At 49.8% G+C, this 27,951-nt stretch overlaps 2 protein-coding genes and 1 non-coding gene across 7 annotated transcripts in view; 1 reads left to right on the top strand and 2 right to left on the bottom strand.

Annotated features, from left to right (window-relative positions):
• Positions 1-13,416, top strand: part of NELFA (negative elongation factor complex member A) — a 28,017-nt gene extending 14,601 nt beyond the window's left edge. Inside the window, exons 1-11 of one of the 3 annotated variants that reach the window (XM_046656343.1) lie at positions 2,379-2,888; positions 3,366-3,537; positions 5,076-5,237; positions 7,060-7,149; positions 9,198-9,328; positions 9,423-9,492; positions 9,832-9,920; positions 10,981-11,092; positions 12,013-12,296; positions 12,459-12,558; positions 12,670-13,416. In XM_046656343.1, coding sequence (XP_046512299.1) covers positions 2,862-2,888; positions 3,366-3,537; positions 5,076-5,237; positions 7,060-7,149; positions 9,198-9,328; positions 9,423-9,492; positions 9,832-9,920; positions 10,981-11,092; positions 12,013-12,296; positions 12,459-12,558; positions 12,670-12,854 — 1,422 coding nt within the window. In that variant the 5' untranslated portion in view covers positions 2,379-2,861 and the 3' untranslated portion in view covers positions 12,855-13,416. Of the gene's footprint in view, positions 1-2,378; positions 2,889-3,365; positions 3,538-5,075; positions 5,238-7,059; positions 7,150-9,197; positions 9,329-9,422; positions 9,493-9,831; positions 9,921-10,980; positions 11,093-12,012; positions 12,297-12,458; positions 12,559-12,669 lie in introns of those variants that run through there. The other 2 variants (XM_046656341.1, XM_046656342.1) reach the window with 2 other exon arrangements.
• Positions 13,417-14,167: 751 nt separating this feature from the next.
• The window catches only part of NSD2 (nuclear receptor binding SET domain protein 2), a 62,428-nt gene continuing 48,644 nt past the window's right edge, over positions 14,168-27,951 (bottom strand). For all 3 annotated transcript variants that reach the window (XM_046656339.1, XM_046656338.1, XM_046656340.1), the window contains 5 exons: positions 27,483-27,599; positions 20,873-21,014; positions 20,485-20,591; positions 19,078-19,282; positions 14,168-17,825 (listed from right to left, as the gene is read on the bottom strand). In XM_046656339.1, the coding sequence (XP_046512295.1) occupies positions 17,554-17,825; positions 19,078-19,282; positions 20,485-20,591; positions 20,873-21,014; positions 27,483-27,599 (843 nt within the window). In that variant the 3' untranslated portion in view covers positions 14,168-17,553. The remainder of the gene's footprint in view (positions 17,826-19,077; positions 19,283-20,484; positions 20,592-20,872; positions 21,015-27,482; positions 27,600-27,951) is intronic.
• Positions 21,127-21,251, bottom strand: LOC124237722 (small Cajal body-specific RNA 23). Its single transcript, XR_006888105.1, has one exon. It is a non-coding gene; the product is annotated as a small Cajal body-specific RNA 23 (non-coding RNA).

A 27,951-nucleotide genomic window follows, 5' to 3' on the forward strand; every position in this document is an offset into this window, starting at 1 on the left:
TTTTTCAAATTGAGGTATTCACATAGGATTCATTCTTTTAAAGTGTACAATTCAGTGGTTTTGGTACATTTTCACTGTGTGCAGCTATCACCACTATCTAATATCAGAACATTTTCATCATCTCAAAAGGAAACCCTGGGGGCTGACCCCATGGCTGAGTGGTTAAGTCCACGCACTCCACTTTGGTGGCCTAGGGTTTCGCCGGTTTGGATCCTGGGCATGGACCCAGCACCGCTCATCAGGCCACGCTGAGGCGGCGTCCCACATAGCACAACTAGAAGGACCTACAACTAGAATATACAACTATGTACTAGGGGGCTTTGGGGAGAAGAAGATTGACAACAGTTGTTAGCTCAGGTGCCAGTCTTTTTTAAAAAAAGCAATAATTCAAAAAAAAGGAAACCCTGGCCCTATTAGCAGTCACTTTCCTTTCCCTCCTCCCCCAGCCCCTGGAAACAACTATTCCATTTTCTGTATCTGTGGATTTATCTATTCTGGATATTTCGTGGAAACAGAATCATACACTGTGTGCTCTTTTGTGACTGGCTTCTCTCACTTAGCATGTTTTCAGGGGTAGTCCATGTCGTAGTATGTGCCAGTATGTCTTTGTATTGCCACATAATGTTCCCTTGTATAGATAAACCACATTGTATTCATGCATTCATCAGGTGATAGACTTGGGGTTTTCACTTTTTGGCTGTTATGAACAAAGCCATTCATGTACAAGGTTTCAGGTAGACAAATGTTTTCCGTTCTTTTGGGTCTATACCCAGGAGAGGAGTTGCTGAGTCATGTGGTAACTCTGTGCTTATCTTTTTGAGGAAGCGACAGAACGTTTCCCCAGTGGCTGCACCATTTTACATCCCCCCCCAGCAGTGTCGGAGGGTTGCAGATGCTCTACCCCTTTGCCAACATTTGTCATTGCCCATCTGTTTGATTTTGGTCTTCACGGGCACGTGAGGTGGTGCCCGCCCTCGTGGCCCACTCTGTGTCTGCAGCCTCTCCTCTCCTCTCCTGTGTTGTTATTTGGGAGACGGAGATTCCGAGTTTCCTCAGACAGGAAACTCAAACTCAGAGTCTGTCTTTGCTTCCTGTTCTTGATGCTTTCGAGTGATTGCTGAGGGTGGGACCTGCTGTCTTTACAGAGCCGCCTGAAACAGATTTAGACAGGAGCCTTTTTTTTTTTTTTTTAAAGTAATTTTAGCTTGCCAGGGACATGTGTTTATCCTTAGCTCATTGTAGTAAGTGACAGGTAAAATTGTTAAATTTTTCATTTCATGCCTTTTTGTTTTTAATGTAGAACAGAGCTTATAGTTTAGCTAAATAAAAGGGAGGGACAGTGGTAGACAGGGCCATTATTCTATAACAACAACGAAAAGTCCCTCGCCACAAATGTTAAGTAAATGTTTGCCGTTTTTGCCACATACCGAAAGAACATAATTCCATATGTGTCAAGAGGAGGCCTTTTAGAATCAGGTCGCTGGCACCTGACCCTGCATGTGGCCAACCAGAGGTGCCCAGTATGAGCAACAAACACCAGGACCTTGAAGGTTTAACCTCGATGGCACGTGTGCTCTCCTTGGAGGGGTGGGAAACGCACTGGGCCTTGGTACGGTGAGTTGGGGACGGCTGTGGTGCTGGTGAGGATGGCAGGTATGCCCCTGTGGGCCCAGGAGTGAGGGACTGTGTGTCTGAGGAATGGAAAGGAGTTCTATTTGGGCAGGGACACTGGACCCCTACCGCCTGGCCATTCCTGAAAGACTGCATGATGGGGGTGAGGCTGCAGGCACACCCCACGTCTGTGACCTCTTGAGGTAGGTTGCCCTGTTTCCTGAGGGCATAGTGAGATTTAAGCCTAAGCATGAAAGGGATCCAGTTTGTATTTTTGAAAGATCCGCAGCACCGCAGTGAGGAGAATGGATCTGACGAAGGTGAAAGTGGAGGCTGGGTGCGAGCTGATGGCAGTCGGGGTTTGGAGGTGGCAGGTGGATGGCTGCAGGTCTTCTGAGGACAGGGATTGGGCAGGGGAGGAGGGGGAAGGAGGACTGTGTTCGGGTTCTGGCCTGGGCGTCTCATGGTTTGGACACCACAGTAGCACACAGGCTTAAACAAGGAGTGACCACCCTCTTGCACCCCGCGCCCCTTGTGGGTTGGTGACCGCCTGCTCTGCTCCACACCATTTGCACCTGTCAGGGGAAATGTGGCAAACAGGAGTGGGGCAGACACCTGCTGGCTTTCAGTGCCTAGGCGTGGAGGGGACACCGCTGGCCACAGCAATCCCTGGGAGGCGGGGCTCTAGGGTGGGCAGAATAGCACGGGGTGGAGAACTCAGCCTCCCAGGCATTGAAGAGGCACAGGTGGGGGCCCCTCGTCACCCTAGTCCTCTGGCAGGCCAGTCTGCTGCAGGTTCTTCTCTTTCTTGTGCCATCCAGAGAGGATAACGTAAGCCTGTCGCCCAGCCGTGGGGAATGCAGGACCCCAGCTCCTCCTGTTGAGGGTCTCCAGGAGGCTCCTGTTCTCCTGGTTGCCTTCCATCCCGAATCCCAGTGCCTGCTGACTCCAGCCCCCTGCGGGCAATCCTCTGTGCTGTGGGAGGTCTCCGCAAATGCAGGGCTGGCAGGTCACCTTCTCTGCCTGCCCAGGCACATGTCCTTTCCTGAGCAGCAAACGTGGCCGACACCCCAGCCTTTTGTGCTGCTGAGCATGTCAAGGTCACCCACCTGCCTTGGTGTTCCCCTGTCACTGCGCAGGACACTTCCATCAGCAGGTTTCCTCAACGGGGGACAGTGGCGGCCTGGCTTACACCCTTAGCAACATGCACTCAAAGGAGGCAGGGACTGGAATGCGCCAGCTCGACCTGGATGGCCTTCCTGTTTCCTGTTCTATCGGTACAGCAGGAGACTAACTGCTGCCAGGAACTGTCTGGGGCACTGCAGGGAGGTGCGGCCGCCCCAGGGGAGGGCAGGCAACAGGCTGAGGTGGGGGCACTAGATGCGAGTGGGCATTGCAACCATCATGGCCTGGGGGAGCCTGGTGGCAGCCCAGGGAAGCGGGATGGTCCTGGGGTAGGGGGCGCAGAAGAAGGGAGCCTACAGGTTTCCATGAGGGTGGGGCCGGGCATGGGGACAGTTGCTGTAGAGGTTGGACGCTGCTTTGGGCTCCTCTCTGTGTTTGAAAGCACAAGTGCACAGATGCTCCCTTCTGTTCAGCTCCAGTCCTGCATTCACATGCAAGGTGGCAGTGCTGCTGAGAGGAGCGGGCGATGGGTTCCCGGGACAGGCAGGTTGGGGTTGGGGGTAGCCATGTGACTGCCCAGCAGGCTGTTGGCATCCTCCTCAAGACGATCATCTCTCCTTTCTCGGCAGATGAAGGGCGCCCTAACAGAGATCATCCAGCTGGCCACTCTGGACTCGGACCCCTGGGTTCTCATGGTAGCTGACATTCTGAAGTCCTTTCCTGATACCGGTTCTCTTAATCTGGATCTTGAAGAGCAGAATCCCAACGTTCAAGATATTTTAGGAGAACTTAGAGAAAAGGGTACGTCATATACGTGTTTGGTTTATGCTCAGAGGAGGGAACTGGGTCTTCCTGAAAACATGTTTTCTAAAATGAATTTGACTGTGTCACTTTGTGTACTGTGGTTCCTAAAATGTTACCTGTATACACCCCCAACCCCATGTGCTGCCATCTGGCTTTTTGTCAATCTTTGAAGGAAAAGCCTACAGCAGCCCATAGGCCCCCTCCTCACTGCACTTGCTTTGTCTGAAATTACTTCTTGTTTTCACGCTCACACATCTCCCTGCTCAGCTCCGTGAGGACATGGCTCTGCCTACGCAGGGTGTGTGTCCAGAGCCTAGAACATTCCCGGCAAAGCAGATGCTGGAAACATGCGTTGAAAATATCAGCAGTTCAGCTGTTCAAACATGAACTGAAAACTGTTTGCGAATGGGCTGAAAGCACACAGTGAGATGAGGAGGTCTGCTCCTCTCCTGGTCAGGAGAATTGGAACTGGCAGCCCCTTGAAGATGGAACTTGTGCCCCTATGCTCCTGGCAGGGTTGGTGGCCTGACAGTCCCCTCGAGTCACTCCCGACCCTCTTCTTACCTACGAGGTGACCACTCACTCTTACTCTGTAGGTTTTCAGTTGATTTGTAACTGCACATGCACGAATAGGTACTTCAGAGCGTTGGGAAGCAAACCCAAGATGTCTCTGTCCTGGTGGTTAGCTTGATGGGGATCCAGAAGAGGTCCGCGCCCACCTGGCTGACGTTTCTTGGGTGGCGGGAAAGGCCTGCTCTGTCTTCCGCTCCAGATTGGCTTCTTCGCCTCCCCCAGAGGGGGTGGCACGGGGCGGGCAGGAGGAGCAGGGGTGGGTTCAGCTGTGCTTTCCCTCCAGGTTAGCTCATCAACTGTTCGAGGCAGCAGGAGCTGCTTGCCCCAGCGTTTTCTCTTGAGCCCTAACTGCTGGATGGACAGACAGGCCTAGGAAGTGTGCCTGGGCGCCTCTGAGGGCCAGGATTCGGCAGGGTGCAGGAGAGGCCACTGACCGGGACCATGGGGACTGGAGGAGGGAAGACTTGCTGGCCACAGACCTTTTTTTCTCTTCCTGCTGCTTAAGGCATATTTTGGCAAAACCTTCTGATGCTCTGGAAATGCATATAATAGCTGTACTGACGTGTGTCTGTGGTGCCTAAGGCTTACAACTTTCAAGCTGAGACATTCCTGACCCTCCTCCCTCACGCCCTTGCGCCCAGCAGTTCTCAGTAGGGCCCAGGTGCTGTGCCTTTAAAAAGCTCCCTGGGCATTCTGCTGGCTCCCTGCAGCTGGATGGGCTGCTAGTCCTGGACCCTCAGCCCACAGTGATGGCCTTGATTGCTGGGTGATGACGGTGATGGCAGAGCCGAAACTGGGGAGTTATTTTTGTGGATACTTGTTTTCTGTTTTGAAAACGAAGCAGAAGCTCTACAACTGTAAATAGGAAACTGCATTTTCGGTTGTCTTTTCCTATTAGCTGTGAAAATTGTGCCTGTGTAAGGGAAACGCACCTCCTAACGTGTTGTGTTGGTTCTGAGCAGTGAATGAGTGCGAAGCGTCGGCCATGTTGCCGCTGGAGTGCCAGTACTTGAATAAAAATGCTCTGACGACTCTCGCCGGACCCCTCACTCCCCCAGTAAAACATTTTCAGTTAAAAAGGAAGCCGAAGAGCGCCACACTGAGGGCAGAGCTCCTGCAGAAATGTAAGTGGCTGCCGTCTTCCTGCGGGTCTGGAGGGTGGGCGCGCCTGGCTGAGGGGCCCTCTGCCTTGGAGGTCCAGGAGATTTGGGAAAACTGACTGTGGAGCAAATCATGCTTTCGTCTTATTTCTGTAGTTTTTGTTTTTAGATTTCTTTTAGATTTTATGGTACCTAAAACTGTCTTTTCAGGACAGAGTTCTACATAGTGGGGTTTATTTTTTTAGAAATTTATTTATTGCTATCCTAAACAGTCCATTCTAAAAATCTGCTTTAGAAACTTCAGAATTTCCAGGTTAAAGTGTCTGTAGTCTTTGTTAAAAAATGAAGTCTGTGTTGAGTCTCACGCGTGGTGGGACAGGCAGCCTCAAAAGGCTTTCGAAAGCCTGGGTCCTTCCTCCTGTGACTTGACCTTGTTCTTTCATGGCAAATGATCTCAATTTGACCTTAAGATGTTTGGTCATTTTATCAATGTTTTCTAGAGAGAGGCTTATAAAACGTGTATGGTAGATACTTGCTGGGAAAAAGGCAAGGAAATTGATTCCTTCAACCAAAATAGCGAACAGATTTCAGTAAGCTGTTGTATTTTGAGTGGCTATGGAATTGATGTTAATAACATGCTGTAGTCCCCCCTTATCTGTGGGGGGATATGTTCCAGGACCCCCAGTGGATGCTTAAAACCAGATAGTACCAAACCCCACATGTCCTGTGTTTAAAGGCAGCCCTCTGCAGCTTCTCTTCAGCACATCTGAATTGCCAGCGTCACGACTCTTGCGCTTTGGGCCATTATTAGGTAAAATATGAGTTAGTTGAACACAAGCACCGTGATATCGTGACAGTCGATCTGATAACCGAGACGGCTCCTGAGTGACTCATGGCCGGTAGCGTGTACAGTGTGGATACGCTGGACAAAGGGATGATTCACATCCCTACTCAGAATGGCATGCAGTTTAAAACTTAGAATTGTTTATTTCTGAAATTTCCCATTTAATATTTTTGGACCACAGTTGATCTTGGGTAACTGAAATGGCAGAAGGCAAAACCATGGATAAGGGGCACTACTACATAAATGCCCTGTTTTCAAAAAATATGAATAAAACACAGTAGCCATCGTGACTCATGGTTCAGAATGGGCAACGTCCTGGGGCTGGCACTACTCTGTAGCTTCACGGAGCTGGCCAGACACAGCCCAGACCTCAGGCCCACTGAGCAGCCTTTCGTGGTCTTTGCTCGGCTCCTCAGTCTGCTCCATGCAGTCAGCAGTTGCACCTGCCTTCCTGAGGCAGAACCTGGTGCTGGGCATGAGGGCTCTGTCCCTCTCTAAGCCGTGTCAGGGAAATCTCGTTTCCTTCCTCATGTTTATGCATCTGTGATGGGAAATGCTAGGCTGTGCCTGATGTCGATAGGTGAGGACACTCCACTTGGGCTGCCTGGGAGGCCCCATGGCCCGATTCTAGGCCTCACACGGGGCCCCTACGAGGCCTCCCTCCAGCAGGCTATGGGGAGAGTAAGCCCTTCTCAGACCCCTCTGGAGTCCTGCTGCTGCTTTCTGTGCCGGGCTTGCCCGTCGTCTCCTGGGAAGTACAGCCCCACAGCTCTACTTACTTGAAAGTAGTTTTCTACACAGAAAGTGTAGCTGTAACATTTCAGCTCCTGTAGGCCTTCTCAATGAACCAGTGAATACTTAGAAAAACAGACCTCTGTGTTTGTGTGTCAATACCTAAAAAACATACTTCTTTGTCACTCAGATTGATTCAGGCATAATCCACATGCAGTGAAAGGTGCATTGTCACTCTGATGAGGACTGACACACGCATCCTTCTTACAGCCACCGAGACTGCCCAGCAGCTGAAGAGGAGTGCAGGGGTGCCCTTCCACGCCAAGGGCCGGGGGCTGCTCCGGAAGATGGACACTACAAGTAAGGCTGCACTCGTCCTGCCCTTGTGGCCCATGCGTACTGCTGTGTGTGCAGGCTTGAGAGCCTCAGGATTCCTCCTGCTTCGGGCTTGCTTATGGGTCAGAGCTGTCTGTCACTTGTCAGATAGGAAGGTTTCACCTAAAAGGTACTATTTTTTCTTGTTAGCAACGTCATTGCAATGTTGGCATCTCATCGGCAACAGGCCCTACAGCTGCCTTCCAGGTCTCTTGGTGAGCATTTGTGATGCGAGGAGAGAGCTCAGTGTTAATTTCAGAAGCTTTTACACTCACAGAAGGACCTGGAAGGATATGCATGAACACGCTAAGATGACGAAGACCAGAATTTGAGGAAAATACAAGTTTTTGCTTCTCTCTTGTCTGTGGCAGCTGTAGGTGGGTGTGGCAGCCACACAGCTGCGCTTGCTCCCATCCTAGTGCCCAAGGTCCTACGCGGCCGTGCTGGCCCCAGGTGCTGCTGTTGTGCTCCGAGCTTCTCCGTGGTGGGGAGCAAAAGTGATGCCGCCTGTGGATGGGGATGCGGCTCGTCACGTGAGCTTCGAGACTGACTTAGCCAGTCAGCCCAGAGCCACGTTCTTAGGCCTGCACCTTCATCCTTGCTCCAGGGTTGGGAACAGAAAGCCCCGTGTGCACATAAGCAGGACAGATATTTATGATGAGAAAATGGGTTGTCCTGGAGCTCGCCTCCTGAAGGCACTAGACAAACAACTCAAAGGGCCAGAGGGCAGCACAGCCGTTCTCCGGGGCGCCCTTTCCCTTCCTGCCCTGGCACTGCTCACTCCCCAGGGCCGAGGGCTGGCCACACAGTGGAGAAGGCAGGTCACATGAAAACAAGAGCAGACGTGCATGCCCATTGGAGGCAAAAAGAAAGCCTCTGGGGCCCAGTCCTGTCGGTTCACTTGCCATCTGTCACATGCTGAGCCACGGTCCTGAAGCTTTCGTGTAGGAACTGCCCTCTTGGTGCTGGCTGACTTGTCACTGTGTGGGGGTAGTCCCCTGGCCCCATCACCTCAGGGCAGGCTTTTGCCCCAGTGCCTTGGAAGCACATCAGGTTGACATGGGCCCCTCTCTGTCCTTGCCTGCCCCTGCATGTTCATCCTCCTGAGAAAGTTTCCCTCACCTTCCTTTCCAAGCCCCAGTGAGGCACCCTGAGGACAGGGGCGGCAGTCAGCATGTCCTTGACCCAGCTTCTGGACGGTGTAGTGTAGTGGGTGCTTCTCTGCCCTGGTCCTGTTGGCCATCCTGAGAAGGAGCCACTTGTGCAGTGCGCCTGGGTCATTGTGTGGGATCTGAGAGCGAGTGGCCCCTTGTGTCTGCATGCTGAGCACTGAGACGGGTCCTGGTGCCAGTAATGGGGAGGTGCCTGCTGGCTGGGGAATGAGCCAGATCCCTTTCCGTCCCCCAGTGTCGAGTGACTTCTTGACAGATGTGGGACCAGGTCTGGGGAGATGGGGAGGGTGATTCTGGCTGCAGAGTGTGTGGGCATCTAGCCAGTAACAAATCCATTCACCAGGAGGCACAAGAAAGAAGTGGAGGTTGAGTGATGTCTGTGCTGATAAAGACTCTGTGTTAGGGCAGGTGGTTGCAGATATGCTTTGTTTCGGTTCAGTGTTTTTGGCAAAAATGTCATAAGCTGGCTGTGATATCACTGCTTCCCACAGCCTCACTCTTCTGGGCAGGCCAGCTCGACGCCAAGCGCTTCACTGCAGGGGAAGGGCCGACCCTCACTCCAGGGCGAGGACAGGAGTTGCAGGCATCCTGGGGACGTCACCCCCACCTGCCCTCATAGAGACGCAGGGAATCCATGGGAACGGGGCTCAGCCTGCTGAGGGGTGCCAGTGGGTGAGGCAAGCAGGCAGGCGTCTCCTTCCTCCAGAGCACGCTGGCGGCACAGCCTCTGCTCGTGCTGGAAAAGCGTAGAACATACAAGTGGCGAGAGACAAGCCGTTCCCCACCATCCTCCCCTGGGGCAGCCCTGTCCTGGGCCATCCCTGCTGGTCATCGCCACTGACCACTGACTCTTCTCTGCAGCCCCACTCAAAGGCATCCCAAAGCAGGCGCCCTTCAGAAGTCCCACCACCCCCAGTGTCTTCAGCCCTGCCGGGAATCGGACCCCCATACCACCTTCAAGGACGCCTCTGCGGAAGGAGAGGGGAGTGAAGGTGGGCATGTCCCCTCTGGTGTCATGGCCCCGACAAGCCTGGCCTTGGTGTTCCTTACACTGTACTTAGGGTGGGTTTCTGTCTGTTTTGGCAGCTGCTTGACATTTCTGAGCTGGATATGGTCGGTGCTGGCCGAGAGGCGAAGAGAAGGAGGAAGACGTTGGGTGCGTAATCGGGCTTCCTGTCAGGGTCTGCGGAGGGAGAGGCGCTGTGCTGCTGGGGGGCTCAGCGAGGGCTGCCAGGCACAGGGAAAGGGCCACGCTTCCTGACCGTTCCTCTTCCTTTTCTCGTGGAAGCCTGCATTTCTTGTCTTACTGATGCCTTTCACGTCTCAACAAGATCATCTCTAACTCATTTCCTAAGGGCTCATTTTCTTCGCCTGGAGACTCGTGTTTGAAGTGCACGCTTGGTGTAGTGTTTCAGGACTGTCCTGAGCCCGCGTGGGTGACACATGCACCTTCTGAACCAGGTGGGCACTGACGAGGACTCTGCTTTGTCAACAGATGCAGAAGTGGTGGAAAAGCCAGCCAAGGAAGAGACAGTCGTTGAGAATGCCACCCCAGACTACGCAGCCGGCCTGGTGTCCACACAGGTAGGGTTTCAGTGCAGCCGCAGCACCTCCCACGACTGCCAGTGTCTCCCTCCAGCACCTCACGCAGCCAGAGTGGGTGCTCTCTTGTTCTGATTGTTAGCACTAAAATGTGTCCTGTCAGAGAATTTGTGTGTGTGTACATATATACATATGTATTTGTGCAGGTATGTATGTGTGTGGACATGTACATGAGGCAGCGCCAGCCAGAGCCCCTGACATGGGCCTGGCAGCCCGCTTTGGAACACGCATGTGCCACATGTGCTGCTCGAGGGGCTCCTTGGCGAGCCTCTTCTCCACTGCACCTTGGTTTCCCCTCTGTCCAGCGGAGGCGGTGATGCTTGCCTTGCAGGCGTGAGGGTGGGCTGGGGAGGGTGAGCACTGGCGGGCTGGGGTTGCCAGACGTGGCACCTCAAGGCAGTTTGCTTCACTGCGCACAAGACCTCTGCCCGTGGGGATCGGTCCTGCCTGCCGTGGAGGAGGTTGGACAGCCAAGCGCAGCTCACTTCTTGGAGTCTCATCTGCGCAGACTGTGCATGTGCGGCTTGTGGCGATAGGTCCACAGGCAGGGCCTGGAGAAGGCCTTGTCACCATTGGTCATTTCTGTGTAATGGGTTACTTCCTTCCTATTGCATAGTTTTTTTTTTCTCATTTTCTTATAGTGAGCATGTCTTCCTTTTATCATGTGCTTTTGTGGTAAGAAAAAACATTGTTGAACTTTCTTCTTTGCTGGTTTGGGAGGCTCCTTGACCAAACAGGAGCAGCCCAGCCCCCTCCTCCTCTCCGAGGCAGCTCCAGGTCGGGGCAGTACAGGGAAGGGCCTGGTCTGGGCTCCAGTCCTGCCGAGCACAAGCCCTTGTGGTCTGGAGATGTCCCCTTGCCCAGTCCCTTGCCAGTGTCCTGCTCTAGGGTCGAGGGGGCCCTCCCATGGAGGTAGAGGTTCGTGTCCACTTGCGGGTGAGGCGCCCAGGCCCACGGAGGAGCCAGCACAGTGCAGCGTCTGGGGAAAACACGCACTGAGACCCAAGCCTTTTCTGGGAGGGCCCCATAAACTGTCTTCCAGAAACTCGGGTCTTTGAACAATGAACCCGCGCTGCCGTCCACGAGCTACCTGCCCGCTACGCCCAGCGTGGTCCCAGCCTCATCCTACATCCCCAGCTCCGAGACTCCACCAGGTGAGCGGGCAGCAGGGCCTCAGAGCCCTCAGCTCAGCCAGGACAGGCACCCTGTGCCGGGGTCAGCCTTCCTGAGGCCCTCCCCAGTGCCCACCAGGGAGGGAGCAGCATCTTCCCAGGACTTGCTCACACGGTGCTTCCTCAGGTGTCAGGACATCTGTCCTACGTCCTTCTCCTTCAGTCCAGCTGGTGCTGCCTGGGGTTGGGAGACCCTCCTGGCCAGCACAAGTTTCAAGAAATAAACCCAAAGTTTTCACCTGCTTTGCCCTTCCTTGGGAGAAGCAGACAGCTGCTCCTTGTACAGCCCAACAGGAGTGAGTCCCCGTTGGGGAGCAGGAGGGGGTTGCCAAGGTTACAGCACCTCAGGGTCCCCTAAGAGTCTCAGCATATCAGAAAGAAGGTATCTGAAGAAAAGGTAGGTAGTGGTTTTTGTTCTGAGGCTTTTGCTCCCTTGGGCTCAGGATTGCCTGCCAGGAACTTGGCCCCGTGGAGGAAGGCAGCCAGAGCGGGCCTTGGGGTCAGGCGGCCTTGCTGGTCTTCTCACCAGTGCCCAGGGTGGGGAACCTGGCCTACCAGGCCAGGAGCTGACCAGAGCTTGGAAATCTTATCTGCTGGTCTGGAAAGGCTGAGAGCTCTGGCTAGAGGGTGGACTCTTGGGGGCTTGTGCCCATCACCTGGCTGGAGGTGCTATCCATGGCTCCTGCCCCAGCTGTGGCCAGAGGGCCTCTTGCCGGCATGCACAGAGCCAGTCTCAAGGCAAGCACGCGGAATTCAGGCGCTGTGTGGGCCCCAGGGCAGGACGGGGTCAGCAGTCAGGGCCTGGGGAGTTGGAGCAGTCTGTCCACTTTCTCTGGGAGGGGTGGGAGGGTGGAGGTCCCTAGCCCTACTGGCACCCTCACCAGGCTTCACTCTGCTTGCAGCCCCATCTTCCCGGGAAGCCAGCCTGCAGGCCAGCCGGCCGCCTGAGGAGCCCAGTGCCCCGAGCCCTGCGCTGCCAGCGCAGTTCAAACAGAGGGCACCCATGTACAACAGTAGCCTGAGCCCGGCTGCACCCGCGCCCACTCCCACAGCACCCTCCTCACCGCTGACGCCTACCACACCCCCGGCCGTCACCCCCACTGCCCAGACGCCGCCAGTGGCCATGGTGGCCCCACAGACCCAGCCCCCTACCCAGCAGCAGCCCAAGAAGAACCTGTCTCTCACGGTATGTGCGCCTTGGTGGGACCACAGGCCACCAGGCAGATGTTGCAGCCTCACCGGCCAACACCTGCAGTGGGGATGCCAGCTGTGCCTGGCATGGGCTTCCAGGTGGCAGGAGGGGGGCTGGCGGGGCCCAGGCACCCACACCCCTTCTCCACACTTGCAGAGAGAGCAGATGTTTGCCGCTCAGGAGATGTTCAAGACGGCCAACAAAGTCACACGGCCCGAGAAGGCCCTCATCCTGGGCTTCATGGCTGGCTCCCGAGGTGGGTCAACATGGCCTGCCCTAGTCGGGTGGAGGGGTGTGGGCCCCATTGGGGTGGGGGCTGGGCTCCTTGGCCCCAGGCGCCCTGCCCAGCAGCCCCTGCTGTCTGCAGAGAACCCGTGCCAGGAGCAGGGCGACGTGATCCAGATCAAGCTCAGTGAGCACACTGAGGACCTGCCCAAGTCAGATGGCCAGGGCAGCACCACCATGCTGGTGGACACGGTCTTCGAGATGAACTACGCCACAGGCCAGTGGACGCGCTTCAAGAAGTACAAGCCCATGGCCAACGTGTCCTAGAGGCCGCCCCTCTGCTGGCCTTGACTCAGGCTCCAGGGGACAACACCGCTGGCTTTGCCGAGGGACCGGCCTTGACGTGCTGCCGAAGCTTTCTTTAGATTCATTTCTCTGGGGTGTTTTGGACTTACTTTTTAAATTTTAATATGGGTTACCTTTTGTGTGATTTAAGACACTTTTTTGGATTCAATATTCCATTTTTGAATGTTAAAGTTAACCAAAAAAGTTATAACTGCCTAATTTTAGCGACAGCTCTGCCTGTTAGACTTTTATCTTTTTTTATTTTTTTCCTAAATTCTACTGACCATGAGGGAGGGCTTTTCCTTGCTAGTGTAGCGCTCTCTCCACCCCCACGAGGTTGCGGGGACCAAAGGTGGCACCCAGCGAGGCTGAGAGCAGGGTGGGGCCGGTCCACCAAGGCCTGGGAGCAGGAGATGTCTGGCGCACTCGTCGCCCGCAGGGTTTGTATTGTCTTTTGTACAGTTGTGAGCATTTAAGACCAGTCTTCAGGTACCTGTTTTCATTGTAAAAACTACCTGAGTAATTAAAGTTTAGCTTTTCTAAAGAAAGCCCCAGAGCTGTGTTTTGGGCCAGCTCATCCTCTCTGCTCCAGGGCCCCAGCCTCTCTCAGGACAGGTGACACTGTGGGGTCAGCACAAAGGTCATTCCCAATGACAGATGGGGAGAGGGGGCACATCAAAGGCTGGTTCTTGAGCAGACTGAGGGCCAGGAGCTCAGCAGCTACAGGGCTGGATGAGTTAGCAGCTCCCCGCTCCTGACCATTTCACCTTCAAGGGGGCTGTGGGAACCAAATTATCTTTAAAAGAAAGAAAAGCATTTTTCCAAAATCAGAACTACACTTCTGTTTCCGATATTTGTTATACTTCCCATGGGCACGTTAGCCTCTTCCCAGCAAGTCAAAAGCAGGATGACAGCTGAGGACAGGAGCCCTTCCCTGAGTGAGGGGGCGTCGGAGGACTGTGCCAGATGCTGTAGAATGACAAACAATTCAAAGTAACTGGAAAAGTGGAAAAAAGCCCAAAACTTCAAAATGCAATCCCATATAAAATAAGTTTAAGAAAAAAGCCTTTAAAATTTTTTTAATACAAAAATATTCATACACAATTTTCCAAACACAACTTCTCACTTTAAATGCTATTATCTCCCAACTGGCAGTTCTCAAATCTACATTTCAGTATATTCCCCCTAGAAGTGAATTTCAAGTTTTTAAGTCTGTCAAAACTGGTGATTGATAGCACCCAATATTCCTAAACGGAGCCTGACGTCATATGGTATGAAGCTCAGACACCAATAAGGACATTTAAATTTATATTTAATTTCTGACAGGGCATTTCACATCTCACCAGGGTACGGTGGACACCATGACGCCCACAGACACAGCATTTTACTCTATTGACTAACATTCATCAAACACTACACTTCTCATAGGATCAAGAATTTGGCAACCGACAGTCATCTGCATTAACTTTCATTATACCAGGCTTATATTTAATTCCTGAAAATAAGGTAGTTCTGGAAGATGGGCACTATACACATTAAGGTTTATGTGTCAAGATAAATTCTTGGAAGGCGTCAGAAGCGCAGACCTGAGTGTGTGTGGGGCCCGAGAAACGAGGGCAAGGCTGGTGTCCACACAGATCCTCGGAGGACAGGACAGACTGGTGCTTTCCACTGCTGTGGGTGCCAGACGTGTTTCCCTACAGTGGCCGCATTTTATAACTGCTGAATTAGACACATCCCTGTGACCTGCACAACGTGAGAGCCACCCACGTTCCCAGAGGCCATTGCTGGCACAGGCAGAGACAGCTTCACACGTGCGTGGGCACAGATTAGGTGTAGATCCTGGTCAGTTCCCGAGGCCGAGGAATCCTGAGGTGTTCAGACAGTTTTTGTTTTGTTTCTGCTTCACATTAGTGACAAAGGACTGAAACTGATGTTCAGAAAGACCAAATCCCTCCCAAAGCAGCTCTCAGATTCCCCAGGTAAAGGCCGCAGTGATGGCCATGTACCCTGTCGGCCCCGACGGGAAGGAAGGCCCTCCAAGGTCGGCTGCTACTCCAAAGCCTTGTCGTACTCAGATTCATTACTAGTTTGCTAGAGATTTCAAAGTTAGTGTTATTTGCTCATTAGTTTAACAGTTTTGGGAAAGAGGGCAACCATATTTAAAATAATTTTTCCAGTATTTCCTTCAGAAAGATCATAAAATAATTTGGAAATAATCTCAAAGTGACTCAGAAATCACTAGATTTTACTACTGTCAATACAAAAATAAGTTAATCTCCCCAAAGTGCACTGCAAAACCAATTCTGATGTTCTGACTTATGCAGAAGTCCCTCAGCTGGTAGGAAAGGACAAGTGACAACATCGGCCAGTGCCCAGGCCCTTTACTCTACAGAGCAGGGCCGGACCCACAGCAGCTGTGCCTGTGCCTGGCCTCAGGTGCCCCTTGGGCCCAGACCCAAAACACAGGTGTGGGAACACAGCCCGGTCCCGTCACTGGAACACCCTCTCAAGTTTAGGGCGTAAGGAGCATAAATCAATCCAGTACTTTAAGACAGTTTGAGAGAAATCAGAGTTCTAAACTGAAATTCTCCACACTTCCCATGTCTTACCAGCAGGTGCGTTCCCAGGGATGGCTGAGCCCCACATGTAAGGACAGCCACCTGATGACAGAGCTCTCGTTTCTCCTTTGGTCCTGTGTGTGGTTATGTTTTCCAGAATCATGATAGAAGGGCCAAAGGGACGGCCACAGTCAGTAAAACTCTCCTACTCGTCAGTGCTCAGGGGACACGTGGACCCCTCAGGCCCCAGGGAGCCTCACACCTGAAGCAGATTCGTCCCCAGGTCACAGCCTGGCAGAGACCACAGCCCCCAAGAGCTCGTATCGCAAAAGCACAAGAAGTAGTGAACAGGGGTCTTGGGTCCAAGTACCTCCTGCAATTCTATAAGGCAAAAACAATAGAAATGAACAGAAGAGCTCAGTAGCAGTTTTCAAGAATAGTTGTGTAAACTTTTCTGCAGAATAGACGTTCTTAGGTTGTTTGAAGAAAAAGCCAGAAAAAAGCACCTGCTGCTGAGTGTTCCCTTCCCTCTCATCACACATGTGGAGATGGGCAGGCCCCTCTGAGGGCACACGGGTGCCTGGAAGGATGCTCCCCTTTTCTCAGGATGCTCGAGAAACTCCAAGAAAGAAGGATCCAGTCTTCCACAGAGAACTTAGTACTTCCCAGAAGTTCCTCACTTTATGGGCTGGGCCTTTTAATAACTAAAAGTTAACGGAAATCTCACAGGGGAATGGGTCGGCCTGGCTGTCACAAGACCAGATGCCCACATGCCCGTCAGGCAGTGGTGCCCGGCACCCCTCAAGCCCCAGGACAAGTGCTTCTCGGTGGTGCTGAGCACATCTGACCAGCACAAGTCACGTTTCCCATGAACAGACCCACAAAGTGTGATGAAATGGCAATAACTTCATATGGCAATAGTTCTAAACTCTGGGTCTCTCCTCAGACCCTGAAAAGAACATTTTCTGGAAATGCTGTTTCCCACCGCTGGGTCCCGAGGGGGAGCCCCTAGCAGTGCCCTGCTGCTGGAGCGTCACCTGCGCTGCTACAGGGAGGGCAGAACACAGCGTTCAAAACCACGTCCCTAAGTTACCACTTGAAACAAACTAACCACAGGGGCCACACCCCTACCGAGTTCATTCCTTTTGCTGTGAGAACTCAGGGTCGCATCAGTAAATACACATTTCAGTCGGTGGTAATTTGTGAAACAAGTTTAGCAAAAATATATTGAGAATAAAGCCAGAAACTGATAAAGGAAAGCCAAATGGAAAAAAAATATACAAAGTCTTTCCCCAAATGTTGGTAAGAACCTAGTGTGTTCAGGAGACAGGCCCAGGTGAGAAGCGCCGGACCAAGCCTCGTTGGGAAAGGCTGCTCCACACGACCCTACCCTTTAAAGGCCCACACAAGAGCGGCACTTAGTTCAAAGCCACAAGGAGAAAAAACCTACTGGGGAGCTCTTACAACAACACTATCACTATCACACTGCCCAGGGCCGCCTTCTCACTAGGATGGAAGAGAAGCATTTTGAGGAAAAATTTCACATTAGTATAAAAAAATCATACAGCTGTTTCATAAGAGCAAAATAATGATCAAAATTATGGTTTCCAAGGAATTCAGGGTCTGAGTCCTTGCCCAGGCCCCACCCTGGTCTCTCCTGAGTGATGACAACAGGTAAGCAGGCTGAGTAACGTTGTTAAGATTAAAGAGATAATAGTGATCCTTTAGAAAAAATACTACTCTATACATTTCGGGTGAGATAAAAACATTTCATATGCCAATTAAATTTCAATCATAACTTTATCCTAAAAAAATAGAGTGGGAGGGAACCTTGACATTCTTAGAAATTCAAGTGTAGCTGTAATGCTGTGTAGTAAGGCTTGTTTGTCCTGGAACCTTCCGAACCATGTGGCTCAGACAGGTCGTCAGTGCAGAGGCAGCAGGCGCTGCTGAGGATGGCTCAGTGGTGGGGAAGACGCTCCCTCCCTAGGAGGCCTATACTCTGTCTGTGGTGGCTTCGAGCTGGGTCCTTTGGGCCAGTCCCACACTCGGCCCTCTACCCACAAGGCGGGCTGGCCGCCCAACGTCGCCTCTGGATCTGGCCAAGCCACCACCTGGCGCTATTTGCCTTCGGTGACCCTCCGCCAACACCTCCTTTTCTTCCTCTTCCCCTTTGACTTCATGGGTTCTGGAAAGGGTTTCTCAGTCTTGGCACTTCTAACTGACTCTGCCCCCAAGTCATGCTCACAGCAGTATGACCGCCCATCCTGGGTAGAGCTGAAGGCTGTCCCATCTTGGTGTTCCTTGCAAAACGAATTGGGACAAAAGTGGCAAAATGAAGTAGAAGGCTTGCCACACACGTCACAATGATGCCAAGGACATTCCCATTTCCCTGGAAAGAAACACAAAATATTACCAGACAGAAGTGATGGAATCACAACTTTTAACATTTTCATGGTTGAAAACAAATTTTAAAGCTCTGTCTACTCAGATGAATACAAATTAAACAAGAAACTGCTTTCCATCCAACTCTTAAAACGTCTAGAGAAGTTAATATTGGTGCTCAGGCCTGGCTGGCTGGGCGGGCCTGGTGGAGAGCGCCACTGTGTGAACAGGCTCCGCCCAGCCACCTCTGAAGCCCAGGTTATGGCGCCTGCCAGCACAGAGCGGCCGTGGGGCCGCGTGCCGTGCCTTCTGCCCCGAACAAGGCTAAGTTCTGTGCACGTCCACTGATCGCTCTGGCTTCTCTTCTGTGACCTGCCTATTTGTAGCCTGCTGTAGCCAGTTTTCCATGGCGTATTGATCTTTCTGGCATTAATTTGTAGAAGCTCTTTGTTAGGTTAGGGATAACTATCATATTCGCTGCAAATACCTTAATATTTGTTAACTTTGTCATCTTTTGCCAAAATGTTCTTGTTTTGTTTTTTTAGTCAAACATGTTTGGCTTTTCTTTTTATAGCTTTTTGGGTTTTTTGTCTGGGTAAGGGCCTCTCAATTTTTCTTCTGAGATTATAGTTAATATTTTCACACTGATGCCCATCTCTCTGAAATGTGGTGGTGGCAGAAGGTAGAGACCACTCCCTTGTCTTCCAAATGGAGAGGCAGGGGTGCAGCTCCAGTGTCATCAAGCAGCTCCTCCTGACACACAAGTGCCATCACTGAGGAGAGCAGCTCCACCTGTCCAGGCTGGCTCCCTGCACTCCTCCTTCCTAGGTCTGGTCAGCCAGGAAGGCGACAGACCCTTCCCTTCTGAGGAGAGCTCTGCTCCCAGGGCCACCTCCTTCCTCCTGTGCCACCAGCCCTGGCTTGGCTCATTTCAGGCTTCAGCACTGACCAGGCACCAACTTACAGAGCTGCCTCTCCAGCTGGGCCTGTAAGGGCTGCTGCCTGAGCCCCTCCTCTGGGTGATCTAAGCAGACTCCCTAGTCATTCACACAGCAGATCTTTACTCAACGTGCAGATCTAGTTGAACAAAGAAAGCCTCTGCCACCCTGGGCTGGGGCACTTCCTGAATTACCAAGGACTCTGTGCCTGGCTGCGGCCTGGGCAGGAGAGGAAGGCCCCGTGGGGAGAGCAATGGACAGGGAAAGCCCGTGGTGCAGCCTCAGAACCCCAGAAGGCCACAGTGGAGCCTGTTCACCCACCGAAGGGCCGCTTGCCCAGGCCCAGGCATGACAGGTGGTAGGCCTTGGTGCAGAACTTGCGGTCACACAGCACCAGCTGGCCCCCGTCGCCACAGCGGAAGCACTCATCCTCAGACTTCTTCTTTCCTTCACCTTTTGTTCTACGCCTCCGGGTTTTTTTCTTGGTCTTTTTGCCCTTCTCCTCTGAAGAAAGGGATGTTGAGGTCTAGAATTAAGAATTAAATACACAGTTCACTTAAAAGAATTACATAGACTAAGGCAATAATAAAAAGCAAACTATAAAGAGAGAGATCAAAGCCAAAGTTACAATACAGGAATTTTAGAAATCTTTGGAGATGTTCTAACATCAAAAGAATAGAGGAGTTCTCTACAGTGAATAGGGAAAAAGATGCATGCCAACAGGACTGCTCCTCAAATAGATTCTTCCACTTCTTTTACTGGATGTAGGAAAGTTGAACTCGAAACAAGCACAAGCCTCCTACAATAATGCCTCTTGGCTCCAGCAGGGCCATGCCTCCCAGATCTGCTGATCCGACACACAGGGCCAAGGAATGGCTCCTGCCCCCTACGTGGTACATCCTTGGTTTTCTATTAAAAATTTCACTATGAATGAGAACAAATGTGAGAAGCAAAATTAGTCCCTAGGGTGAAGTAGCAGACACTGACATGGACATTCCAGCTCCAGGATTGGATGCCTGTGACTGGCCAGTGTTTCCAGGCCCAGGGTTTACACAGCACAGGGAGCTTGGGAAAGTGTACTGGGTGGAACAGTGTCCCCCAAATCCATGTCCTTCCCAGAACCTTGGAATGTGACCTTATTTGGAAATAGGGTTGTTGCAAATGTAATTAAGTTAGGATAAGGTCACAATGGAGTAGTGTGTGCCCTTAATCCCATGACTGGTGTCCTTATAAGAAGAGGACAAGAGACACAGACACACAGAGAAGACCGCGTGAAGATGAAGGCAGAGACTGGAGTGAGGATCTGCAGGCCAAGTATCACTGGAAACCAGCAGAAACTAGGAGAGTCATGGGACACATTCTCCCCAAGAGGCTTCAGAGGGAGTACAGCCCTGACAGCACTTTGATTCAGGATTTCTGGTCTCCTGAACTGTAAGAGACTAAAGGTCTGTGTCCCCAGTCTGTGGCACTTTGCTCCACGGAGCAGCCCTGGCACACTGATACAGAGAGGAACTTGAACAACAGATCTCCCACATTAAGAGAAAGGCTGGAGCTGCCCGGGGCCTCACATGCACCCTCCTCTGCCATCCTCACCCCGACCCTGCAGAGTCCCCACTCCCACTCAGCAACAAGTCAACTTGGAAGCAGCCACTTTTCACGAAAGGGATGTGTTTACAGACGTCTGAAACGCTGACATCAGTGAGGAAACACATGGAGCGAGGACTTTACCTTTGGTCTATCCCCGAGGAACCCGCTGCAGTTGGAGGCTCCGCACCGACAGACTGTTTTTTCATTACCCAAACAATCAAGGTTGTAGTTAAAAGTCAGCTCCGTCCCTGGGTGAGAGGAGACACCACACTGGAAACACTGACCTTCTTTTAAATAATGTCAAGAAGCTCTGATTAGGTCTACAAAATATGCTGCTATTTCCACAGCTACACTGGAACACCGTGACTTTTCAATTTTGCTTCATAAAATAGACATTCAAAACAAAACTTCAAAATCACCACCCCCGCCCCAGAGCCTCTCCAGTCTGGCCAGACGCAGCATCAGGCAGTGGCCACTCTGCCTGCCGGCACAGCCAGGAGCCCCTCTGCAGAGCCCCCAGGCACTGTACCTGCAGGAATGTCACAGACAGCAAACAGGCCCACGCGAGTGTCACCGTTCACTGTCCACTTGAGGGTCTCACAGTTGGGCTGGCAGCTATGATTCATAAATCGGGAATAGTTTCCTTTGGGGCCAGCATCAATTATCCGGTCCTGTAAGGTACAACTCAAGTTTCAAGTACATGTATAGATGCGGTCAGTTCTTAGCCATGACACTCTTATTTAAAAGGAATTGTCACCATCATAAGATATGCTGGACAACTAATGTTGTACTGAAAACCGTGGTCTCCCGTGTCCACTCGGACAGGAGACCCCCAAACCAGTACTGTTTCTGTCGCTCATGGAGGGCAGGTCAGGTCCACCTGGAAAGGACCGAGCCCTGGTGAGCACAGGCAGTGAGCTGGCACTCCCCAACACTGTCCATCAGATGACAGACAACGGAGCCAGAAGAAATAGATACTGAAGGTCAACACCAAGAGCCTACAGAAAACTCACACTAAGAGACAAGAACAAGACTAACTCAACTACAAAATGGGAAAGACATAAACAAACTTTCCCAAAGAGCAAATCCAGACAGACAAGCAGAAGTGAAGAAGTCCAAACTCCCAAGCAGTTGAGGAAACACAAATCAAATGACACTGAAGTCTGACTTCACATCCTGGCACTGACTGTTGGCCAAGATGGGACGGGCCGCCCCCTGGCTGGCAGGGGCAACTTTGAGACAGCAGTCTGGCAAAAGCGATGTAAATCACAAATAGAAGCCCACTGTGCTCCTGCCCTCGAGTTCCTGGGGCTCAACCCACTGAAAAGCAAGTGCTCATCCACACAAGCGTGTTTACATGGCAAAATCCAGAGAGGACACCATCACCCATTCACAGCGAAGTGGCAGACAGATCAGAGCAGAGCTTCAGGCTTCTTCACCCTAAGTCTCCAGACTAGCCACACAACCGGGAGGGGTCCCTGCTCTGTGATAGGAGCAACCGAGGTAAGAAATGTGGGGGAGCAGGAGGGTACTTAAAATTAGGCCACATCAAGTATCACAGTCACAAGTTAGCACAAAGTGAGGTCTGTGAGTAGGGGTAAATCAACATGGAAACACAGACACCCAGGAGATAGGTCTCCCGTGGCCCAAGGAGTGCTGCCCATGTGGGCCAGCACCCTGCCCTGTGACACAACTCCCCAGGACAGCCTGGCCCTGACGCATCTCTTCCCCACACTCACACCCCAACTTAATCTACACCCCTGCCAGTTGTTCCTTTAAAAAGAGAAGTGGGATCAGAACATGCTTGCTCTGCAGTGTGCTTTTCCCCTAGACTAAGTGTTGTCAAACAACCTAACTCTGTTCCTCTTAGCAGCTGCATGATATTCCTTAACATAGACGTAGTGATGCTCATCTGCGCCGCTGTGGGTGAAGTTTTAAGCTGTTTCCCTTTTTTACTGTGACAGTGCTGCAATCAACACCCTCATGTACATATGTTGACATTCGCACAAATACTTCTCTAGAGCGCACCCTGGAATGAGGACAGCAGCAGCCCTCAACAACTTCAATGTCCTGACGGGCCCGAAGTGTTTTACTCTGACTTCCCGGATGATTGGTGAGGCGCAGCCTCCTCTCCTTTGTGCGGGCATGTGTGCTTCCATCTAGGGACGGCCCGCTCTGTCTTTGTTCTGTTTATTCATCTTTTTATCGATTGGCAGACATTCTCTATATACTCTGAAAACTAGACCCTGGTTAACCGTGTCAAAATCCTTCTCATAAGATAACAGTTGAGTTTTAACTTTATAATGCCTTTCTTCACTCAAAACTTTCTCAGTTTTATGCAACTATTTGATCAATCTGTTGCTATATGTATTCAGAGTTTTAGCGTAACACAGCCTTCCCTGCCTCTAAATTACAAAAGACATCTCCCCTATTTCCCTACCTCTTAAATTCATCTGGAATCTGTTTGGAAAGTGCAGAGATGGGGGGACATCAGTGCCTGCTGTGAAGGAGGTCCTTCGCTGCTGCCCCAGGCACGCAGGCGCCATCAGCAGACACGTGGCCCGGGCCTCCGTCCCCGCCCAACGCCCTGTCATCTGCTGCCCCGCTTGGGCCAGTTTTCACAGGACTGCCACAGAGAGTGCCCTGACGCCTCCCAGAACACGTCCACCCCTCACAGTCATTTAAGGTACAGCAGCAGCTAGTCTTGCAGATTTATCACTCTATATGGGCTTTGGAATTGCCTGTCAAGGTTTATTTAAAAATTGTTAATATTTTTGAGATTACAATGAACTTATGTTTAGGAAGATTTATGTCTTTACTTCATCTCCCCACCAAAAACTGGTATGTGTTATCGTCCATTCATATCATCCTATATGTCCTGAAGTAAAACTATCAAAAGTTTTTTCCACAAAAACTTGCTCCATTTATGCATATGCATTTTCACTGTTTTTGTGGTTTTGCATATGTGGGAGGAGGGCAGAGAGGAAACCTGTGCACTCGACTTCCCTGTGTTGTTGTAACTCAGCTTAGCTGCCTCTCACGTGCCTCCCCTCTGCTGTTCTCCTCACTGTCCCTCCAGCACCTCCAGGATTAGGAGGAACAGCAGCAAGAGCACCCCGTCTTGTTTCTGAATCTAGCACGAATGTTTCTTTCATCTTAGGCATGAAGTTTGTGGCAACTTCTGACAGCCTTTATCAAACTAAGGAAGTTTCCTTCTATTCCTAATTTCGTGAGGAATTTTCATCAAAAATAGTTTCAAATTTTCTCAAATGATTTTTCAGTTTTCCTCCTTTAACTAATTACTGGTGTGTTAAACCATCCTTGCAATCCTGGGATGAACTCCACTTGGTCACAAGCGACTTCTTTTTATACTCCTCAGGTACACCCACAGCTGATCATGCACACTCTTGTGAGCCCCAACCCCAACTCCCTTCTTCCCTGTCACATTCGCACCCAAAGTCTACTGCACTGGGCCTGGGATTTACCTTTGAATATGCGTATGTCTTTGAAAAATATATGCTGCCATTTTGTGTTTGTAAAAAGTGATTTACTTATTACTTCCTACTGTTTCTGTTTTCTAACTTCTAAATTTCTGCTTTGTCTTTAATTCCTTATTAATTTTGTTGTTCCTTTTTAGTCAGTGCTTAATTCATGCCAACAGTCTGCCCAGGATCTCTGCCTCTTACTAAGACAAGATCCACAGTACACTGTCCTCATTTGTCTCTCCCCTGCACCTCCCCTAACTGCTGCTTTGGGAAAGCTGCTGTGGTGTTATCTGGGGCACACTCCACAGAACCGATCTCGGCCCTGGTGGCTGCTTTAGCATGATAAATTCCTTCCTTTGTACCCACTGAATGTGGTGGGGTCTGAATTCCACCTTGTCTGAAAACAACCAAATTTTTCTAAAAATTTAACTTCACCTGGCATACGTCTGCACACAATTTTAACCTTTCAGAGTCTCTTTGTTCCTTACATACAACAGAGGATTAGGCTGTGCTTTATGAACCAGTCTGGAAATCTCTTCTTTTAATAGATGAGTTAATCCAATCCCTTTTTACAGATATGACTGATATGTTGGGCAAATTCTAACATATGGGTCTATTTTGTTTGTTTATATGGGTTTTAAGCCTTTCACTATGAAGTAGTGGAATTTTTTAAATCTTTATTTTCCTGTTGGGAACTTGTAATTTTTTTCCTACTGCTTGTCCTTTATAGAACACCCTAGGGGCCGGCTCCATGGCTGAGTGGTTAAGTTCGTGCGCCACATTGAGGTGGCGTCCCACATCCCACAACTAGAAGGACCTGCAACTAAGATATACAACTATGTACAGGGGGTGGTTTGGGGAGATAAAGCAAAAAAAAAAAAAAAAAAAAAAAAAATGAACACCCTAGCATTTACGCCTGTATATAGCATCTTCAGTCTCCTCATTAAGCAGCAGTATCCAGTGACCCACGACTCTGGCCAACAATAAAATTAGCTGATTCCTCCTTCCCTCACCTCCCCCATCCTTACAACCCCAGTTTAATCAGTAGCTTAATTATCTTAATGCTTGCCTTTATTCTTAAATATGCTTAAATTACTATTACTGGGTTTTATCAACTCTGACTGTTAGATATCAGAGGTGAATTTATCCTCCTCTCTATTCTCTCCCCATTTTTGTTTCTGTTAGGGATAACAATTTGAGCATGTATTTCATTCCGTCATCCTCAACCCTGTCTGTTATTTGTACTGGAGCTTCAGTGGAATTACACTGACTCTCTGAAATTCAGCCTTTAGCAATTTCTTCCTTTGGTTCTCTCATGTTCTCCCACCTGCTGTCTGGTGTGTCTCTGGCTTATACTCATGCATAGAAACTCTCCTCGGCCTGCTCCCTGTGTTATGCTTTTCCCTCTAGTCTTCCTTCCCACTGCACTTTGTTCAGCCCTCATTTCTACCCGTGTCTGCTCCTCTGCTTTCTGTTCTCTTACGTGCTCCTTGTGGTTTAAGCTTTGCTTCAGAAATGGTTTTGTCTTTTCCTTTTATTTCATTCCCAAATTCTCCGAGTTCCCAGTTCAGCTACCCTTGCTGTCTGGCTTCTACTGGATTGACTAACTTTTCTTTATGTCTTTTTTCACTCTAATTATGTGGAAGTTACAACTTCCATTTCTACTCACTTGGGAATTTCCTGTGTGGTTTTAACATGGATACTTGACAAAGTATAAAGTTAATACACTGTTTCCCCTCTATCCACACAAAACAAGCAGCTCCCACTGGCTTCATCCCACCACTTCTGATACCCTCTGTGACCATCAGCACTTAACACTCCCTTACGGCCATACTCTCTCCTCCTGCCAATCATCCTTCATTATGTTATACAACCAAACTTACTTCGATGTACCCACATATCTGTGAACTTGTTTGTTCACGATTCCTTTTTGCACCTCAACTTCTGAAGTTCAATTTTCGTCTTCCTAAAGTACCTCTTTTGTTATTTCCTTTAGCCAAATTATGTTGATGGTCAGCTCTCTCAGTCTTTAACTGAAGTGCTAGTTTAGCAGGGCACTGAATGCAAGGTCAAGGGTTATTTTCCCTTAGGAAATGGAAGTGTCTTCTGGCTTCTACCACACTTTGAGAAGTCTGACCATCTAACTGTTGTTCCCTGGAATGTACTCTACTTTTTTCTCTCTGTTGCTTTTAATCCTCATAGTCTTCGTTATCCTACAGGTTTGGTTTTTTTTAACAACATATCTAGGTACAGATTTATTTTTATTTATCCTGCTCAAAACTTTGTCAGTTTCATCAGTAAGATGATACATGTCACCAAGATTCCAGAAAATTCTTTTTTCACATTACCTCTTCCCCAGTTCTCCTGTCTTTCCTTCTGGAACATCTACTTAACATTTCTATCTTCCATGTCTCTTAATCTCTTTTACAGAGTTTTCATCTTTTTATCTTTCTGTGCTGCAATCTAGATAATTTCTTTGATGCAGTCTTCTACTTCAGCAATTTTCTCTTAGCTATCTAATATCTCTTAACCCATCTACTGGGTTAATTTCAATGACTATATGTTAACTCCGTTTTAATTGTTCAAATCAGCTGTGATTTATCCCTCAATGTCTTGTTCTTTTCTCTAAATCTCCTCTTATGGTTTTAACCATTTCTAACACACTTATTTAATATTTTCTTTCAGACAGTCTTCTTATCTCAGGTTCTCACCAAAAGCTAAGCCTTCTGTGTGAAGGGTCTGCTTACGGAGATCTTGTTCTATTGTGCTTTGTAAACATTTAGGTAGGGCTTATTCTTTTATTTTTTTGTTTTTATAGGAAATACATGTTTTAAGCATCTCTCATGTGTCATGGGCTTTATCTTTGCTTCAGCCAGGTGCCCTAGGTGAATTACCATTTCAGGGACCCATCTGTGTGTTAAATGATCAACTTGGCATTTTTTACAACACACAAGTGGTTTAAATTTAAACGCCAAAACATGGTAAGGCACAGGCCTGGGGTTTCAATTTCTAATAAAATAACCTCCCTCACCACCCCCCCAAAAAAGGAAAGCGGATGGCAGAGGAAGTGTAAATTTGCTGCCCTGGGGTACTTGTGGTAACTAAAGGAAGCGCCCCAGAAAGGGCCTGTCGTTGTCAGGCATCAGTCATGGACCTGACAGCGTCCCAGATACACCTTCTTTTATCCATCCCCACTCGTAAACAAATCGTCTTATCTGTCCTTCTTCTGAGAAGAATGATCTCCCGTAGGAGACTTATGTTCCAAAGTGTTTATAAATCTGGGCTTCAGACAAGCAATGAACAACCAAAAAAACTCCACTATGTAACTGAAAATATGTATAATTCTCCTAATTTGTGCTTTTCTCTTCTTTTCCTTGACTCTTAGTATGACTGTTTAGTATATCCTTCATGCATCAGTGGGACCCATAAAGCTCCCAGGATGCTCTCACACTGAGAGGCTATCAGCTCTTGCCTTCACACACTTCAAGATACTGTGCACTTCAGAAGAAAACGTGCAGATGTTTGAAACAAAGCAACTACATAGATGAAATGACAATATCACCACAATGCAAGGCCCAGTGCTACAGATAAACCATCAGGGTACCAGGTTCAGGACACTGCAAAGATTAGCAATGAAAATATAGTTAGCATTACCTTGTCTATAGTGAGCATGTAAAAGTGAGTGATGTCGTTCTCATGTGCATATTTGATTCTTGCCATACACTCCTCTTCGTCTATCAGCTCACCAACATACTCATTCACAAATTCTCCCTAGAAATCAGAAGAGTGCGATGATAATAAAGAACAGACTGGCCAATTCTCAGTACCAGAGCTCAAGAGCCCACACCAGGAACAACCAGAGCAGGGCACCATGCACATTGTGATACCATCAGGAGCAGGGTCTTGCAAAGTCCCTATAAGGTAAAGTAAATTCAAATGACTTTCTACATATTTTCTGAAGGTTGTCGATGAAGAAATTATCTAAGTAACAACATTCTAACCCTTGCTTCCTACAATATCTTGTCTCTGGAGACACTGTAATGACACCCTACAAGCTTCCACATCACTCCCCATTATAGGTCTATTTCCCTAGTACAGAAAAAGTTTAGAAAGAATTTGACAG

This window comes from Equus quagga, chromosome 3, assembly GCF_021613505.1.
Source record: "Equus quagga isolate Etosha38 chromosome 3, UCLA_HA_Equagga_1.0, whole genome shotgun sequence".
Lineage (NCBI taxonomy): Eukaryota > Metazoa > Chordata > Mammalia > Perissodactyla > Equidae > Equus > Equus quagga.